Raw genomic sequence first — 18,211 nt, 5'->3', positions numbered from 1 at the left:
ACAGACTGTACGAGACAATTGCATGGTCTTCTACAGCACACACAGACTGCTCTGGAAGCAAGGGGACTCTTTCTGTAGCATTTCCTTCCTCCAGCATTATCTTTACTGCAGGAGTACACTGGCTCCACTCGAAGTTAGTAAAAGTAGTCACACACACATTTGTTTTATTGCCAAGATAGTACAAAACAGTTTAAGCAATCTGGGAAGTCTGTTCCCTCTCCCCTTTTCTTCAACCAGAGGGTGTATAATCATAAACTGAAGCTGTTTGGGGCATAAGGAGTGTGTCCATTTATGTTCCATGTTTTAGAAAGTAAATAATGAATTCACACCTAAATCTGTACAAAACTAGAGCTCTCAAAAGCAAGTCCTTAGAAGTGAAAGACAACTACAAATAGGAAGACTACCCAACGAAATTAACAAGGCATATTATTGGGTGAAATTTCTGAAAACACCACTTAAAAATTACCTTGGTTAAAAACATTCAGGAGCTATACACAGTGAAAATAGAACTACTTACAGCACACTACAGCACAACAGTAAGATTCAGAGGAATTTGGAGGAGAAATCAACACCTTTTCTAGTGTCACCATGCAACTTTTAGATCCCTAATGAAAATGACAGGAAGCCTGCCACAGAATTCAGCAAAACTATCATTTCATCTGTATTGCAATGTTCCCTATTTGTTGCCACCAGATGCTACGTCCAGCCTTTAAGAGTGTGCAAAGCAAAGCATAGTAACTTTTAGTCATATGCACATACTTTACCTTTAGCTTCATTTTCACTGTCAAGAACTATTTGAAATGTGTCAGGAGCTAATGCAACACCTGCATTTACCAGAAGGGATCTCTTTTTCCTCACATTATCTTTTACTTTTTCCCTTTTAGCCTAGATAAAGGAAAGAACCCATTGTTATAAGGCTCATTTTATATTTTGACTAGATCTTATTTACTAAACGTAACAGAATACACATCATATAACTTGCTACTACCAAAAAAATACCCATAGGATTTGTCTATCTTTAGGTATCTTACACACCATTCTACAGTATTATTGTCATTGAAAGTGACTGTGGAACTTCTGTTGATATTCATATAATTACCACAGATAATTTAATACAAAGTACTATTTCTGCTTCCCATGAATCTTTACAGTATATTCCTCAGTATATAACCTGACATTACATTATACCTTCTCAAACAAATAAGAGAATTTATTTACAACCAGCAGTAACATATCCAGTGTGCAGTAACTAGGAATTGCTACAAAGTATTAAAAAAAGCCTGGTCTGCTAAGAACTAGCCAAAGTCAGAGGAAGTGTGGGGTTTTTTTAAAGCAACATTTAAGCAGAGTAAGCTTACATGGAAAAGCATTTAAACCAAGAAAATAATCAGTTGCCAGCATGATTTTTATTCATGATTTTATTATTGTGCTAAGGCAGCACAACAGAATTAGGTGCAGTAACTCTTGATAGTGCCTATATTGTGACTGTAGAGGATATTACTTAGTGGCATTTTAAGTGTCACATAACATCAATTTATCTCATAGCCAGCTAGGGTGTTTAGCAATTTGCACACTGTGCTTCTCAATAAATAAAACACTGTTTCATGCAATGAAATCCTAATAATTGACAACTGCTACTCTTTTTTTGCTGATATTTCTGCTAATTAACAACTCCCTGCCTTCCCCCAAGAAATAAGCTTTGAAAGAATTGGAAAAAAAGTCTTGTATTACAATCTTCAGACTGTGAAGCAGCACAACCACTTCAAGGCAACAAAGCAAAGACAGTTTGCTGAAAACAAGCTAGTGCTGGCTCTACTAATATGCAGTTCTACTAAACAGCTGTCTCTCCCCTGCTGGAATTTAATAAGCAAGCCTATTCCAGCTACAGACCTGATTCCTCCTGCTTACCTGTTCAATCAACATTACCGCCCGATCCTCCAGGTGCTCAGGTGACTCGTACAGCATTGCACTCAAACAAAGGCGGTTAAAACTCAGTCTTAGATGTTCTTGATACTGCCCACTGCTGTTCAGGTGCATAGCTTTTTGCAAATGTTCCAGAGCTGCCTCTAGGCTATCCCCATCTTCTTCAATACGAGCTATTTCCATATGAACTTGGCAACGCAACGAAATCAACATGCTAAGGATTACAAATTTAAGCGTAAACTGTTAAAATAAGGCACACTAAAATTCTTAGACCTAAAACTCACCCAAAGATGAAACTCAATAATTAAAAGTGACTCTAGTATTAAATATGATATTCCCTTTTTAACTGTCTTGTTTCTTTAATTTTCACTATTATGCCTTTTTAACTAAAATTAGTAAGAAAATTTAACTGTATATTACTTTCACCGACCCTTCGGGAGAAAGCAACACATCTTGTGGACTAACTGATCTTTATATATCTGTACAACTCTTTTTCAGTACCCCTTAGGTATACAAATCAAGTGAAGAGGTTTTCAAACGTACTTAACTGCCAGAGAAACCATAATGTGCTGAATAAGGACTTTTGAGAGAAGTTCACTCTCTGCTCCCAACATTTAAGTGAAAGCTAATACTCCTGAAAGTCCAGCGCTGGTCATACTTGCTCAGCTCTTTTAAAGACGTGGTTCACCTTAGGCATACACACTCACTCTAAGTACTGTCTCTACCCAGGTGTTGTTGCCACCACTCTGTGTGTTTTCACCACTCTGCATGTTTTCACCAAAAACTGCAAGAGAAAAAACTGCAGTCTCAGGTACACTCAGCTCCTTATCCATCACCTGCCCCAGGAGGCTGTTCATGACAGATCAGAGCTCTACATGCTACTGCTGCTTATTTTCAGGAAGAAAAACAAAAAATCAGATAAATTAAAGCAATATTATGAAAAAAAACAGAGAAGAAAGGTTTTCAAGCCTATCAAATATGATGCCATAGAACTAATATATGTCCATATCAGAGCCAGCTGGACTGAGCAAGTACCACCCTTTTCCTGTGGACCAAAGTAGCCACAATTAATGCTGCAATCAAAACAAAAATTAAGACAAATTAATAGAGACAAATTACTTCATTCAATCTCTAGAGACAGTATCACATCAGAGTTGGGGCTGAGTCTACTGGATTGTTAAGAATATACATGTAACAAACCTTCAAATCCTAATCTCTCCAAAATCTCCCTGCAAGCTCTTAGAGAAAATTTGTCACTATTAACATTTAGTACAAATTTCAAAGTTGCCTGCACTGATCTTGCATTCTCTATATGGAAAGCATAAGAAAGGCTTGAATAACAGTACAGTAATACAATATAGTGCTTTCATGCATGTGTATACCCACTCTTTTTGCAACTAAAAAAAAAAAATTTAAAAACACTGAAACTATATTCCTCACCTTCTTGTGCAATACTTGCAGCAGAAACCACCTACTGTCCTGCTCAAATGGCAGATTGTATCAATTGCAACTCACTCTACTGCAAAGGTTCTGATCTCTGCTCGTAACAGTCAGATAATGCATAGGTCCAAACTCAGTTAAGTACCAAATAGTAATGTTTACTTGTCGACTCAAATTAACAAAAAAGGTGAAAACATTTAGGTGCTTAAGTGTAGATATAACATAATACCAAATAGAAGAATATACCTCAAAAAATAATGGGTTTTCTTAATACAGTAGGTTTTCAATTAAAAAGAAGTGTCACCAAACATATAAAAATAGTATCTTGCAAGAAGTATCTTATTTGACATATAATATAGAAGCCATGATGTTTTTTCAAAAGTAATTTTTTGAATTTTGTTTTTTTAACCAACAAAAGTGATGTTAACACAGAAATCTAGACCAACCCTAACACATATACTGCAGCTTTGGAATTTTCTCACATAATTTTGATTAACTAGACTATTTTTAAATTCCTAAAATATTTCAATATTTGTTACAGGTCATTAAACAGTGGAAGACTGCGCCTGAAAGGAACCTATATTTAAGTGATTAACAGGGAAATGTATGCAACATGCAGACATGTATTTATTACAAGATAGTGGAAAATTCTCAAAGATACTTAATATCACAGAACTTGAGCTTTTAAAACAGTTTGATGCTTTGAGACCTTTCAAAAAACTACACAGCATTGAAAATTACCTGTCAATCTCTTCAAGGACATCAGCAACTGAGATCAATGGCTTTCGCACATGTTGATGCAAATTGTGTTGTAGTAGTGGTAAGCAGAGATTCCACTGGGTTGCACAAACAACCTGAATTACACCATGATCTCCCAACTGAACTGCACGTTTTAACATGAATTCAAGATTTTTTATCAATTTCAGCTGAGCCTACATATATGAAAAATTAATTAGCAATATTGCATTTAATAACTGGAATTTCTTACATGTTCCTCCAAATTTTATTCTTAGGACAGTCTTCAGTAGAAAGCAGTCCCTCAGCCAGCAGACTTTGGAAACTTTTTTCTTGATAATTCCTTTAATTTATTTTTTTTTATAAACCCGCATCAATAACTAAGGAGTATTTCTTTTAGCTGCTCCAGGCTGCTATCACATATTTCTGGCAGAAGTCTGTCAGCTAGTCCCCATTCTTACGATAAACAAAAATAGGTGATTGAGAATACTTGTGAATTCAGAAGGTGCAGTCATTTTAGGTTTTTCTTCAAATTCAGCTACAGATGCAGTACAGAAGAGGACAAGAAGTATTAGGAATGGAATCTGCCATACTGTCAATTGAACTTGGTTCTTATTAAATCTAAAAGCCAATGCTACCTACAGTAACAGACATAATTCATTACATTATTTTTAGAGGTTATGCAAGCAAAAAACCACCCAGACACAAATAAAAACCAAAACAAACAAACAACCCACCGGGGGAAAAAACAGGAAAAACCAATATCCCTCTTCAACTTTCAACTGCATACACTGTAGACTTACAGTTTAGAAATACCTAAATATTCTGTTTTATATTATAGTATTAGTAGTGTTTCATATTATGAAGAATTCGTTAACAAGAGGTTTTCTTTCAAAAGATCAGTGGAATTTCTGAACTCCAAAATGGTAACAGGCCTAGATAGGAGTAAGTCTTCGCACCACCAATTTCCATTACACATATTCCTATTTCCCACAGTAGGAACTTTAGGTGACTCTAACAGCTGGTCTAAACTGCTCATTGTAGGCACCTCTCTAACCCCATTGACAATACTGATATTTAGGCTTCTAACTTTGATGGTCTGAATTACAACTGAGCCAACCGACCACAGAAATTCAAGGAAATCTTCCTTAGTGTGACAACTGATCAGGAACAATCTGCATTTCTCTGACATAAGAATTTGTATGAGATCGATCATAACAATGATCAATTGAGATGCACTGAATGATCCCTTGTACTCCTTTCCAACTCAACATATTCCATGAACAGAGATCCCATAAAGGCAAAATATGAAAGCATGAGAGTGCTGCCCTTCCATGCCTCAATGCTACCATCTTTGCTCTTCAAAAGTAATGTATTATGAACCTTTACGGTCAGACAGAAGACTTAAGGGAGCAACACACAACTTTGGTTTATTTGTCTCCATTTCCTTCTTGGAAGTCCAATTTAAAAGAATGTGAAGGTTAAAAGAATTCCTGATCAGTATAATGTAATTAAGACACACAGTCAAATGCAATTTTCCACATTTAACAAATTTAAACTTGTACTTTTCTCCCAAAGTTAAAGAACATACCTCAACAACTCCTTTGGTGTAAGTCACAATTTCAGTGTCATTTTTCTTCATTTCATATTCACATTCCAGACATTCTATCTCAATAAGTTTCCCTTGCTCCTATGAAGGATTAATGCACAAAATGCTAATTTCAATTATTAAAAAGAAATACAATAAAGATTAAACCCATGCAATTACAGTAACACAGCATTGTACTTTCCTACTGAAAATCCTGCTTTACTATCAAGTTAACTGAAATAATACAAAGGGAATAGAATTTTTTTTTTTTTTTTGAACTGCAGTCACTTTTTAACTCACTGGAGGCTGCAAAATAACTTTTAAGCTGTTCATTGACAGAATTTGCAGTAAGAAAACCAGTGTACACCTGATTCCTCCTGTATTGTAATTTGATTTCCGTTCTAATAGAATCATAGAATCACAGAATGGTTTGGGCTGGAAGGAGTCTTAAAACCCATCCAGTTCCAACACCCTGCCATGGGTAGGGACACCTTCCACTATCCTAACACGTCCGAAACCCCGTCCAACCTGACCTTGAACCCTTCCAGGAATGGAGCAGCCACAGCGTTTCCAGGCAGCCTGTGCCAGGGCCTCATCACTTTCACAAGGAAGAATATTTTCACAATATCTGATTTAAATCTGCCCTCCTCCATTTACTCATTATTGTTATTAAAAAGGTACATGCTTGGAATAAACAGGTTCTAGTCAAGACAGAAAGGATTCAGCTTGATGGGCAGTGAAACCTTTAAGTGAAAAATGAGGTTACACTTTTAACAGCTTTGGAAAGACCTGACTATTAAATGATATCTACTATATGTATGGATCATAGAAACACCTCAGATATGCTGTCTTTGGGTTAAATTGGTGTAGTAAGGAAATTCAGATAGCCTCTCCTTTCCTAATTCATTGTGAATTATTATCAAATGACTCAGCATGACCTTTGGTAATTTAACATCTCCATGACTGGAAAAGAAAAGAGATTGTGAAAAACTTAATGACAAATACACACAGAGATGAAATTCATATTGTGTTTGAGAAATTTGCCAGTACTTGGCAAAAGCCAAGGAACTGAAATTTTGGCATAGATTTCTCTTACTCTACTAGAACAAGAAATCACTGTCAAATGATGCTGGGCAATCAGAAGATGGTCACTTAAAAACAAACTAACTCCAATGGAGAAGGTTGAAATGGAAGCCAAGTTTCTCTATTACTGCTACACAACAGATATTTCCCACTACTCTCTACACAAATACTTAGACTAAATCCTTGTGAATCTTTGATCTAGGGGATTTAAACTCATCTTCCAGTGGAATGCTATGGATTTGTATATGATTTTGGACTTTCAGGAAATGTTTAGAATAAAGGGCCTGAATCAGACACACAGAATAAAAAACAATTCTGTGAGAATAAGCTGAATTTTATGAGTAACTCTAAGAGGGATTATTATAATAGAAATTGGAATTTAACTTCTAATCAAACTCTTGCACAGGTAACATTTTAAAAGTATAAGCAAAACTTTACAGTTAATATTTATTTGCCAAAACAAACTGCATTGCTAATCACCCTAGTCTACCCACACCCTACTTTCTGACCTTGCATCTACTTCTCTAGTTTACAAACAGATCAAGTATCCAAATAATTATTTATATCAATGACTATATAAACAATACACAGATGGACAGAATACCATAGAATCATTAGTACTGTTTTTTAAATGTAAACACAAAAGGGATGTGGGAGTGTGGGGGTGTGTAAAAAAGTCCAAACCCACATAATTAGAACTTACAGTAATTGGAGCGCTCTTCAAATCAAGTATACAACGAGCTGCGAGCTCAGTGCAGTTTACTTTCAGAGAAAAATGCGCTAATTCCAGAATCAAAGCAATCCTTCAAAAATACAAAAACATCACTCAGAGAATTTGATCCTGCTCTTCTATGGAATTAAAAAACCACTATTTGAAAGTAACTTTGCAATGTATCTGAAAAACTTAAACTCATATGAATATTACAGGAATTATTATTGTTATGTTAAATGTTATAATTATACTAGTAATGCTCACAGTTAACAAGGAAAAAAGAAAGACTTCAAAGTTGGCTACATGAAAAATACAAAAGTCAATCTGTTTATGGAAAATAATTAGAATACTCCTATGCAGTCTGCACAAACAGTCCCTGAAAAAGACAAAAAATACAGAATGACATGCATGAAGCACAGGCATGGTGAAGTAAGAAACAGATTGCAGAAAAATTTGAAATACAACTCAATGAACTGCCACACAAAGCAGTTAAATCATCAGTCTGCTGGGACTAAGGAACTAAGAACACAGACACGGACATTCTGTTTGGATGTCTGAAAATAACCAAATGAGCACAGTGTACTGTTCAGAACAGGAGAAGTGATGAGATACCTGAAGACTGTCAAGTCTAATAGTTTAGTCTTTCAAACTTATGCTGATGTGTTGGGAAAGGCCCCAGGAAAAGTTAAAAATTCACTACAGTCTGAAAAGTACACGTGAATTTTAAGACCTTATAAAAATCTCATTTTATCAATAAGAAATTATTATGGAAAGAGTTAATCATGTTATACTAACAGCTGTATGGAAGAAGTTATTTAATCTTGGATTCTGTCATAAAGCCTAATAGGATTTCATCCTTTTTTAAGATGATCTATGTGTTAATACAAACAAATAAGTAATATTTCAATCTCTGCAAGGTCATCAAGAATTTTGACAGACTTCAGTGGAAGTAGGATCAGCTTCACCATCAACTTCCAGGGGAATATGACAAATAAAACTCACTTCACATTGAGAAGAGATGCTGGATGTACATCATATTGTTTCAAAAGCACATATAAAGAATTGAGATTTGTGGTGGCATCACTTGGAAATACATTTTTGTCCCACTGCCTGCAACATATGAGTAATTGGGTCATAATTTTTCATGAGAAATGTTATTGCATTAAAAATTTGAAATAACTCTTCTAGCTTCAGAATGTATGGCTCTTATTCCAAGATATCAGTGAGATATCAAAATATCAAGAAAAAAAAAAAATCAATAAAACCTAACTTCAGTATGTGAATTAATATTTTAGACGGTACATTTTATTCCAGAACAACAAAAAGAAAAGTGTGCAAGACTCTTTTCCCATAATGTCAGTATAAATTACTCCACTGTTACTAAGAAAATAATCAATATTTTTAAAATTGAGAAGTTTTGAGACACTGAAAAAAAATACATGAGATTTTGCTATGAAGTCTAATTTTCAAATTTTTCTCATACCTTTAAATTTGAAGAGTTTAAAAAGCATTATGCCCCATGATTTGTACATTGTTTTTCAGGTGGATTCCCCACTTCATCTTTACTTTCTTGTACCAAGCTTGGGGATGGAACTGGAGTCCATTTGATACTAAAATGTCTTTCAGACTCTCAAATTCTTTCTCCAGACAATATCTGTACTATACACTAACCCTACATCCCCAAAGAGCTAGCTCACTTTTTAGATGACGCTGTTCTCTAAACAGATCTGGCTCTCTGACATTTTAATTTTCCTTCTGAGGAATTAAAGTCTGCAGTAGATTTTTCTACAAGCATTTGGGATCCCTGAACTTGATCCTACCTCTGTCATATGTAGCATTAAAGTACAAATGGAAGGATACATTTTCATACTTACAACTTTAACACCTCCATTTTATAAACAAATGAAAGATGGATGGAATTTTGTATTTCCTTCTCTACCTGGGAAACATCCATTAGTTTGTGATACACCTATAAAATAACAATTTAATTATTATTTGATTAAAAAAGCAAAGGACCAAAACTCAACAGGGCTAAAATAAGGCAAGTATGTTGACTGTTTTCATGGACTTTAAGGGCAATGTGGCTACTATGATAATCTATGTTGTTCTGCATAGATAATACAAGGATCACCAGTAGGGCTATCCTGACCTTCCAATAGTCAGGATCAGAACTATTAGCAGAAATATAAATGTGGAACAACCTTCTGAGTTAGAATCCTAATTAAGGCATTTTTAACACCTTTTGATAGAACTCGTTCTAAAATCATCTCATCCAGCTGAGAGAAACAAGCCAAATTAAATTTTATCTGTACTTACAGATTATAGGCAGGGGAAAAATATTATGAAGACATTACAATAAACTGCAGTTACTTCAATTTAACTGTAGAGTTGCACATTAATAGTGTGCAGATCATTTCTTCTGACTCTCACACTGACTGCCCACAACCATCAACACTGATTACTTAAGTTGTACTGGAACACTGAGTTTTGCAGGACTCCAGTATGCTGCTACTAAAGCATTCAATAGTTTGGATCATACTTCTGTAGCCCAAGCACAGTTTTAGAACTACTTCATTCTTCTCTTTAAGCTCATTGTCAAACAGCCTTGCTCAATAATTCTTCTAAAAAATATAAAAGCAATTTCAAGCTTGCCCCAGAGTGATTACTTCACTATTATCACACCTCTGGAATGTTATATATTGGTTCTCTTAATTCAAACGTTAGAAAAATTTGTAATACAAACATACACTTTTGGAATGCAGTGATTGGAGGGTGGACAGAAAAAGACAACAGACACTATCGTAGAATGAAAGAAAATACGGCTGCACGCCACTTCGTTTTATTTGCCTCTTTCTGCTTTTGACACATTTGTCTTCACCCTCTTATTTCCCAAATAAAGGGCATGCAAGAAATGTGAACTATTATATCCTCCAATTTCCAGAATTATTTATAGGGTTCAAACTGAATCACTTAAGTATTTATCAGCATGAGAAAAGTCAACAGATACTAAATGTGTCCGCAGTGGCATAAGTCAGGTTAAATTGCTCTCACTACATCTTCTCTTTCAATAGTAATTAATCCCAAACATAATTTTTAGGGTTAGCCAATTTTTAGATTTAACACGCGGTGTGTTAAAAAAACATGGAGCAGCAGGGAGCTCTTTAGCTTATAGTATCAAAAAATACACATTTTGTGAAAATCTCTGCATGTCTACTGAATTGTTTGGTAGCTCACAAAATTTAAATGAAGAAAATAACTTATATAACAATTATAACTATGATATTACGAAATGTAGACAGAGCTCCTGTCTTAATGGGAATTTAAAACAGTTTTCAGCATTACCATTAAAGAAAATATTTGAGAGTATTTATCTGGAACATTTTCCTTAATAAAGACTGCTGCAGTAGATGAAAACTCTTTTGCTTCTTCCAGTTTTGAAGCATCGAGGAAGCACTCAAGTAAATTTCTGCAGATCAAATAGATGTTTGTATTAAATATTTATTAACACTTTCCAAAATAATTATTAGTTATATTTTTAACACTCCTTGTATCCAAGGTACCACTTCTAAATGCAGTACAAGGGATTAGTGCTATAAGGCATTGACTCAACACAGAAGAAATCCTCTAATTTCTACATTTTTGCTTCTTCCAGATATACACAGCTGCTAACACACACATAACTGCATATATTTAGTGCAGATCACAATAAGAATCCTGGAAAATTTTGAGGTCTTTTGTGAAAACTTTTCTCAACAAGATATCTGTCATTAAAAAGATGAATTATTTAAAAGTGTATGAGAAACATTTTTGTGAGATGTATTCTAAGATTCTCACTTAACTACTGGAAAGGCTAGTATTTCAAAGCCATTTAGCAAAAGAAAACTATTCATATTGGAAACTGCAATATATCTGCTGGATTTTCTATACTTTATCTGATTTGACTGAAAAAGAGCCTGTGACTCCACAACATAAATTAACAACAACAATAATCATAGTTTTTTAAAAAATTAGAAATAAATACAACATTTTAAAAAATAAATGCAACCATTAGTTTTATAACTAAAACACACTGTGTGCATTTGTTTGTTCTCATAATACCCCAGCAAGGGTTGGGTACCAAGAACCTGCATGCATGGTATTCCAGATAGTCCTTAGCACACCCCTTGGAATGTTTGTTACTTCCCTCCAGTTTCACTTTATAAAGCAAATGCTACACAGCAATAAACCACAGTCATAGACCAAAGAAACAGAAAAGTTCACAAACAGAAAGGGAAAAAACTATGGTAGGAGTGCAAGAGCAACTGGAATCAGTCTGTTGAACAGGGGATCAAAACATCTCTGCGAAAAGGTTGTGGAACCTCGAAAAATTACATGGACACTCCTTTTGCACATAAAACTATTTTTCTCAGTTCAGTTATCTCAAGGTTTCTGCTCCAACTTTGCTCAGGAAATGCAAGAACGGTAATACATTGATATTTATACACCATTTATTTCCGGTTACTATCAATGACTCAAACACTACATCCAAAATGACTGTGCAACTTCAGATCCAACCTAGGGCACAGCTATCTCTGTCACCAAAACTTCAAGCTTAAAGTAAACATTGAAATGAAGCACCTTTTATGTTCAGTACATTTTTGCCTCTTCAGAAAGTTATTAGTTAAGTTTTTCACAATAAATACATCTACAACATTACCAGTGAAATATACGTTATTGAAGACTACCTCAGGTAGCAATCCCAAAAGGATTACAGAATGCCCATATGAAAAATACAATTAAACTTACATCATGAGTTCTGCTCGCCATTCATTGTCTTGCTCATCAATTTGGTTTAATGCTGTAACAATATGTGAAAGGCTGGGAATAAGGCAATGGCGGAATCCAGGCTTAAGAAATGGCCTCACAAGTTGCCAATAAAGAACTGAAGCATTATATATCAAAAAAAAATACCTGAAAAATAAGAATAAAAGAAATAGCATTTCATTAACTCAAATAAACAAAATTGGAGCTTAAGTACTGTAAGATACTTCTAAGAAGTTACAAAATGCAACTTTCATTTTTCATTAGAAGCAATCCTGACTACTAACTGAAAAGACCGGTACAGCATAAGAAGAATATGGTAACTCTTGCAACTATATACTATTCAATAATTAACCACTTAAAAATAAGCTAGCATGGTGCTCTCATTCTATAGAGCATAACTATAAAAGGGTAAGAAATGCTGAGATATCTACCAGCTTTAAACAGGATTGTTCATCCTGTCAGTGTAAGACTGCAGTATTCTTATGTTGTTATAGCATGCACAGCAGTAACAGAAATCACAAAATGGAAGGAAAAACGTAAAAAAATAATCCGAACAACACAGCTCCATGCTACCTAATGAAAATCAAGACAAACAACTGAAAAGACAGATCAGTAGCATTTCCCAGGATTTAGAGTTAATCCTGTTAGTAGGGCCTACCTTCTGTCATGGATTGCAAAATCTATTGCCTTCATAAAAAACTGCACAAACTTTTCAAACTCTTCCTAGAATAGAACAAAGAAAAGCTAGTGTAATTTGTATATGGCATTTTTAAACCAGTAGATTCTTTTCCTATTTCAGTATGTTCATATTTCATAAATTCTATTTTCAGACAATCTCAACTAAAACATACTCCCAGAGTAAGCTGTTGTCATAGAAACAGAATAACTAAAAACTGGTTGATAGCCTATTTATATGTTTTCCTGATTTCAAATTTTAAGACTCTATTTTCAACTTCATTTCTCCCAAATATTAATTATCAGGACCAAAATTTTCCAAAATGACCAAGTCACATACTTTTTAAGCTTCAGCAAAAAAGTTCAGAAATATCCACGAGCAAATCCAGCAGGAAAAAAAAGGTTATATTCCTTTGTCCCATTAAAAATCTCAAGGAATTCTTTTCTTCAAAAAGGCTGCAACAGAAAATTGTCAATAGAACGATGTGGCAGGCATGCCCTTTTTATCACTAAAGGAGCTGTGACGCCGCTCCTCAGAGCGTCCCGATGGACACCAAGTCAAAGAATACCAGCCAGCAGCATTCCCTTGCTGCAAAGGTGCTTGACAGTGTCCAGGGATGCCTTATGAGGAGTGTAGCCAGCAGACTGAGGGATGTAATCCTTCCCTTCTACTCAGCATTGGTGAGGCCACACAAGGAACACTGTTCCCAGTTCTGGGCTCCTCAGTACGAGAGAGATGTGGATGCTGTGGAGAGTCCAAGACAGGGCTGCAAAGGTCAAGAAAGAACTGAAGTATCTCTCCTATGGGGAAAGACAGAGAGCTGAGACTGTTGAGCCTGAAGAAGGCAGCTCAGGGAAGATATCATCAGTATGTACAAATTCCTGAAGGCAGGGTGTAAAGATGGGTGAGACACTATAAAAGGGATTTTTGAAACAATGCAGTGCAAATAGCAAAGCCAAGGTGGAACTGAATGAGTAGGAATGGGATGACACCAGAGAGGGTCTCCACAGTATGCTAGGAAAGAGAAACTAAAATCTCCAAGAGAATTAAGAGTGACTTACTGAGCTCTGGGATGGCATACGAAGGGTACTTAGCAATAAATGGGAACTGCCTAGATAAAGAAAAAACCAGAGATGAAATATGTACTAAATTAGAGAAGTTGCACTTGGCCCTTAAGAACACAAGATTCTTAATCAATTAAGAAGGATTCCTTAGGATGGAAAGCAAGATAAGGACAAATTTATCTTTTCTAAGTGATGATTACTTAGTCACACAGCATGAGATGTTGCACCACGTATACTTTCATAAATTATCTAGGAACACAGCAGTGAAAAAACTTTACAACTGATGTGAAGGGTATCTTAGAAGACCATTACAGCGCATGACACAAGGAACCAAGCCAGGACTGTACAATCTGGGACCGCTTCTAACTTCTAAGAAGAAGAAAGAAGAGCCAAGAAGAAAACAGCAAATTTTGATTTTGATTCACAAAACATAACAGAATAGTTTGTTAATTTAGAAACATAATTGGACATTTCAAATATGCATGAAGTTTTAAAGTGACCATTGACCAATTATTCTGCACCTGTGCCCACAGAAAGAAGAAACAAAGTACAGAAAATGTAACAGGGAAAAGATTCTAGCTTGAAAGTTAATTCAAACACATTACTCAAAGCAACTACTAAAACATCTCTCAGGTATATTTGTGAACACAAATAACACAAACTATGAGTTGCAAAGGTGGTGAAGGCCTAGTGAGGAAGCCACATAAGGACTGGCTGAGGTCCCTTGGTTTGTTCAGCCTGGAGGAGTCTGAGGGGAGACCTCATCGCACTCTGCAGGTTCCTCCTCTGAGCCAATGGAGGGGGAGCACCGACCTCTGTTCCCTGTGACCGTGGACAGGATCCAAGGGAATTGCTAGAGCTGTCTCAGGAAAAGTTTAGGCTGAACATCAGGAAAAGGTTCTACTCCTAGAGGGGGGCTGAACAGGCTCCCCAGAGCAGTGGTCATGGCCCCAAGGCTGACAAACCTCAAGGAGCATTTAGACAACTCTCTCCGGTACAGGGTGGGATTTTTGGGGTTGTCCTATGCAGATACCAGGAGTTGAACTTTGATGATCCTTTTGGGTCCCCTCCAACTCAGAATACTCTAAGATTCTGAACATCTGTTAAGGCTATTTTGGGGGGCTAGATACCATAAACAGATGATCAAAGCTGACAGATCACAGTAAAGGACAAGTGAAATACTGAAGACAGAAAACAGATCCAACTTCATTTTAAAATCAGCAAGAAATATAAACTACTTTTCATATACAGGGAATTGTAACACCTCAAAGCAGCACACAGAAGCAGAAGTATCCTGCTGAGTTGCTTCCACCTCTCATTACAAAAAGCCATATCCAAGTATCATATGGAAATGTTCCTGATGAGTGCTGGAAGTATATCACCACAGAAATTAATTGTACAACCTCTCTGAGGGCCTCTTCTGTCCTTCACTTCCCACAAGCCTACAAAATGCTTCCCAAATAAAATCAATAATTATTTTAACAGTTATAGCTAACTTGGTTTGAAAGTATCATATTTAAGTAAAAAGTTAAGAGGGTGACTTAAAACAATCACCTGAAAATTTTTACAAGTATTCTTTTTTATTGTCTTCTCCAAAATATTTGAAATATTAGTCTGATTCAGATAAGTTTTGTTTACTCACACAGTTGTTAATATATTTCCTTTGATTTTTCCCACAGTCCACATTATCCTTGTGTATTTTAAATGACTGAAAGCAACAAGGAATAAATAGTTGTAAAGCCAGGCTTAATATAAAGCAACCTTCATAATTTCTCACCAAATTATCTGTAGAGTGTGGAGCATGCAACTGGCCTTGGCACAAATATGCTCTGCCAAGAAACTGGTTCACAGGAAATCTTCCTTTAAAATACATCTGTAGACAATCACTGCTAATTTCCTCATATCCCAGCTAAAACACAAAAAAAGCATTTCAATATTTTAAAAAATGCAACAAATAATTAAGAATTGTTAGCTTTTTAAAATGCATGCCTAATCAAGGATAACATCTAACTCCATACCAGTATGTAAGCAATATTTCATAGAGATGTGTCATTATTGTTTTAAGGATGGCATGAGAATGATGGCATGAGAATAACGACAAGACTCCCAGCTTATTTAGCAAGGAGCAGAGCAAACTTTATTCTTCCAAATCCTCTTTTATAGACAGTTCTGAAAGAGTAAAGTTTCATTGGTGTTGGGGGTTAGATTTGGTTTTTTTTGAATATCTGTCTTTCAAACCAAGACAATTGGTTAGCAAACCAACACAAGACCGTAACTGGACAGCTAGGAAAACACCGCTCGACCATTTCTTGCAAGTAAACAAGCTAGACAACCACTACTTGCAAAGGTTGTTTTCTTTCTCCAAGGACTGTTTTAATTCCTCCTCATTTTTTCTCAAGCCACTTTCTCAGGCCTGTGTGAGAATGTTATGTGACTTAGTTTCACACAGGCACCGTGTTGCTGCCTGATCTCTCATTTTCAGCATCCACAGAGATGCATACCAGTTGTGGTATAAGCCTATGACAATTTATTAAAGGCATATTTTTGTCATTCCAAATGTATGTAAAAAAAAAGGTTCTTTATTTACCAAAACTCCTCAGTCAGTCATAGAACTGCTTAGAGTATCCAAAAAATGTTTCCTTTTTAAACACGGTTGTTAACATAAAGACAAAATTCTCAATAGAATTTTGGGGTTTTTTTCAAGGAAGGTATTAGCTGGCACGATGCGTCAGTGCTACATCTCAATTTTCAGACCACAGACAGATTTTGACTGGATTGCAGCTTGAGGGGGGGAAACAAAAGTTTTACTATCAACTGTCTGCTTAAAACCCAACCATAAACTGTTAAAATACTCAAAAATTAAAAATCTCTACCACATTTTATAGAAGTCATTTCAGTTAGCAACACCCTTTCATCATTAGAATGGACCAGTGTTGTTATTTTTATTAGGGTTTTTTGCCTGGTATGAATGTTTACAAACATATTTTCTTCAGTCATAACCAAATTGCTTAATGTTAAGTTTTCCATCACAAGAAAAAACAGGCATAGCAAACATTTTTGTATACATTACGGTACACTTGCTAATTTGGATAAGATTACAAACTTCACAAACCACACTTTGCTGACTGATCATAAAAAAATGAGGATTTAGGGGTGGAGTTTTAATGGAAAACACGTTTAAACAATTGCTCTCCAAAACCAGAATGGTGTAATACTTTCCTCAGGTACTCTGAAATTTTTAAAGTGGTAACTGTAACAGCTGTAAATACAGTGCATCATATACATGTTTTTATTTAATACAGATAAAAGATCTTAATTACAAACCTGAAGCGCTTGCTCAGCACACAAAACATATAAATCGGTGCTGATGTTATCTGATGAATCAAGTGCAGATTGTCCCTCACTGGCTGATTTGATTAACTCATAAGCATTCTTCAAAGCCTGAACATCTGAAACAAAAAAAGAAATAAAGAACTTTTGCTTCCAGGTGTACTGACATGATTCATTCAAATGAGCTACATGATATCCGGTCTCTGCTCTTCAGAAATAAATCAAGAATTTTTTAAAGGAAAATAATGTCACACACACATTGTTCGAGGTTAGGCATAGTTCTAAGATGAAGTATCAACAATTATCTTGCTATTTAAAATCACTACCGTTAGCACACTAGAAAGCGAATTTAGAAAACAGATTAGGATCAAGCTGTTTTCCCGTTTGAAGTCGGATTCTAATTTCATTTCTTTTTAAAGACGGTCACGAGGTCGCAGCCGCCGGCCGCCCGCTCACCTCCTGCGCTCTCTGCCGCGAGCAGCCGCTCCCTCAGCGCCAGCTCCATCCCGCGGCTGGGCGAGGCTTCCCCGCCAGGGGCGCGGGGCAGCCCTGAGCCGCGAGTTCGAGGCCTTTCCAAAGGTCCCGAACGCCTGCCCGGACAGGATGCGAGGGATGCGGCTGCCAGAGGTGCCCGCCAGACATCCACAGGCTGCCCCTCGGCCGCTCGCGGTTCCCACAACACAGGCGCGTATCCCGGCAGCGTTCCCACAACACACGCGCACCTCCCCTGCCCCCCTCTGTCCCACCCCTTCGCCCCTCGGCCTCGCTCGAGGGGCCGGGCCGGCCGGCAGGGAGCCGCCCCCGCGGTGGCGGCCGGGAGCTGCCGGCAAACTGCCGCGGCAACGGGCGGCACCGGA

General features: G+C 36.4%; 1 protein-coding gene across 16 annotated transcripts in view; it reads right to left on the bottom strand.

Annotated features, from left to right (window-relative positions):
• CFAP46 (cilia and flagella associated protein 46) overlaps positions 1-18,211 on the bottom strand; it is a 72,026-nt gene extending 53,815 nt beyond the window's left edge. For 2 of the 16 annotated variants that reach the window (XR_010081271.1, XM_063405027.1), the window contains exons 1-13: positions 17,811-18,143; positions 17,349-17,473; positions 15,802-15,933; positions 12,943-13,007; positions 12,267-12,431; positions 10,824-10,947; positions 9,356-9,450; positions 8,484-8,591; positions 7,473-7,572; positions 5,690-5,788; positions 4,105-4,295; positions 1,909-2,137; positions 765-885 (exon numbers count right to left, since the gene is read on the bottom strand). Coding sequence is in view for 13 of the 16 variants with exons in the window: in XM_063405027.1 (XP_063261097.1) it covers positions 765-885; positions 1,909-2,137; positions 4,105-4,295; positions 5,690-5,788; positions 7,473-7,572; positions 8,484-8,591; positions 9,356-9,450; positions 10,824-10,947; positions 12,267-12,431; positions 12,943-13,007; positions 15,802-15,933; positions 17,349-17,473; positions 17,811-17,859 (1,603 nt within the window). In the remaining 3 variants the exon portion in view is untranslated. Of the gene's footprint in view, positions 1-764; positions 886-1,908; positions 2,138-2,466; positions 2,672-4,104; positions 4,296-5,689; positions 5,789-7,472; positions 7,573-8,483; positions 8,592-9,355; positions 9,451-10,823; positions 10,948-12,266; positions 12,432-12,942; positions 13,008-15,801; positions 15,934-17,348; positions 17,474-17,810 lie in introns of those variants that run through there. The other 14 variants (XM_063405019.1, XM_063405023.1, XM_063405020.1 and 11 more) reach the window with 10 other exon arrangements.

Source organism: Prinia subflava, chromosome 9, assembly GCF_021018805.1.
Source record: "Prinia subflava isolate CZ2003 ecotype Zambia chromosome 9, Cam_Psub_1.2, whole genome shotgun sequence".
Lineage (NCBI taxonomy): Eukaryota > Metazoa > Chordata > Aves > Passeriformes > Cisticolidae > Prinia > Prinia subflava.
The sequence above is the reverse complement of the archived record's forward strand: the minus strand, read 5'-3'. Positions and strand labels throughout refer to the sequence as shown.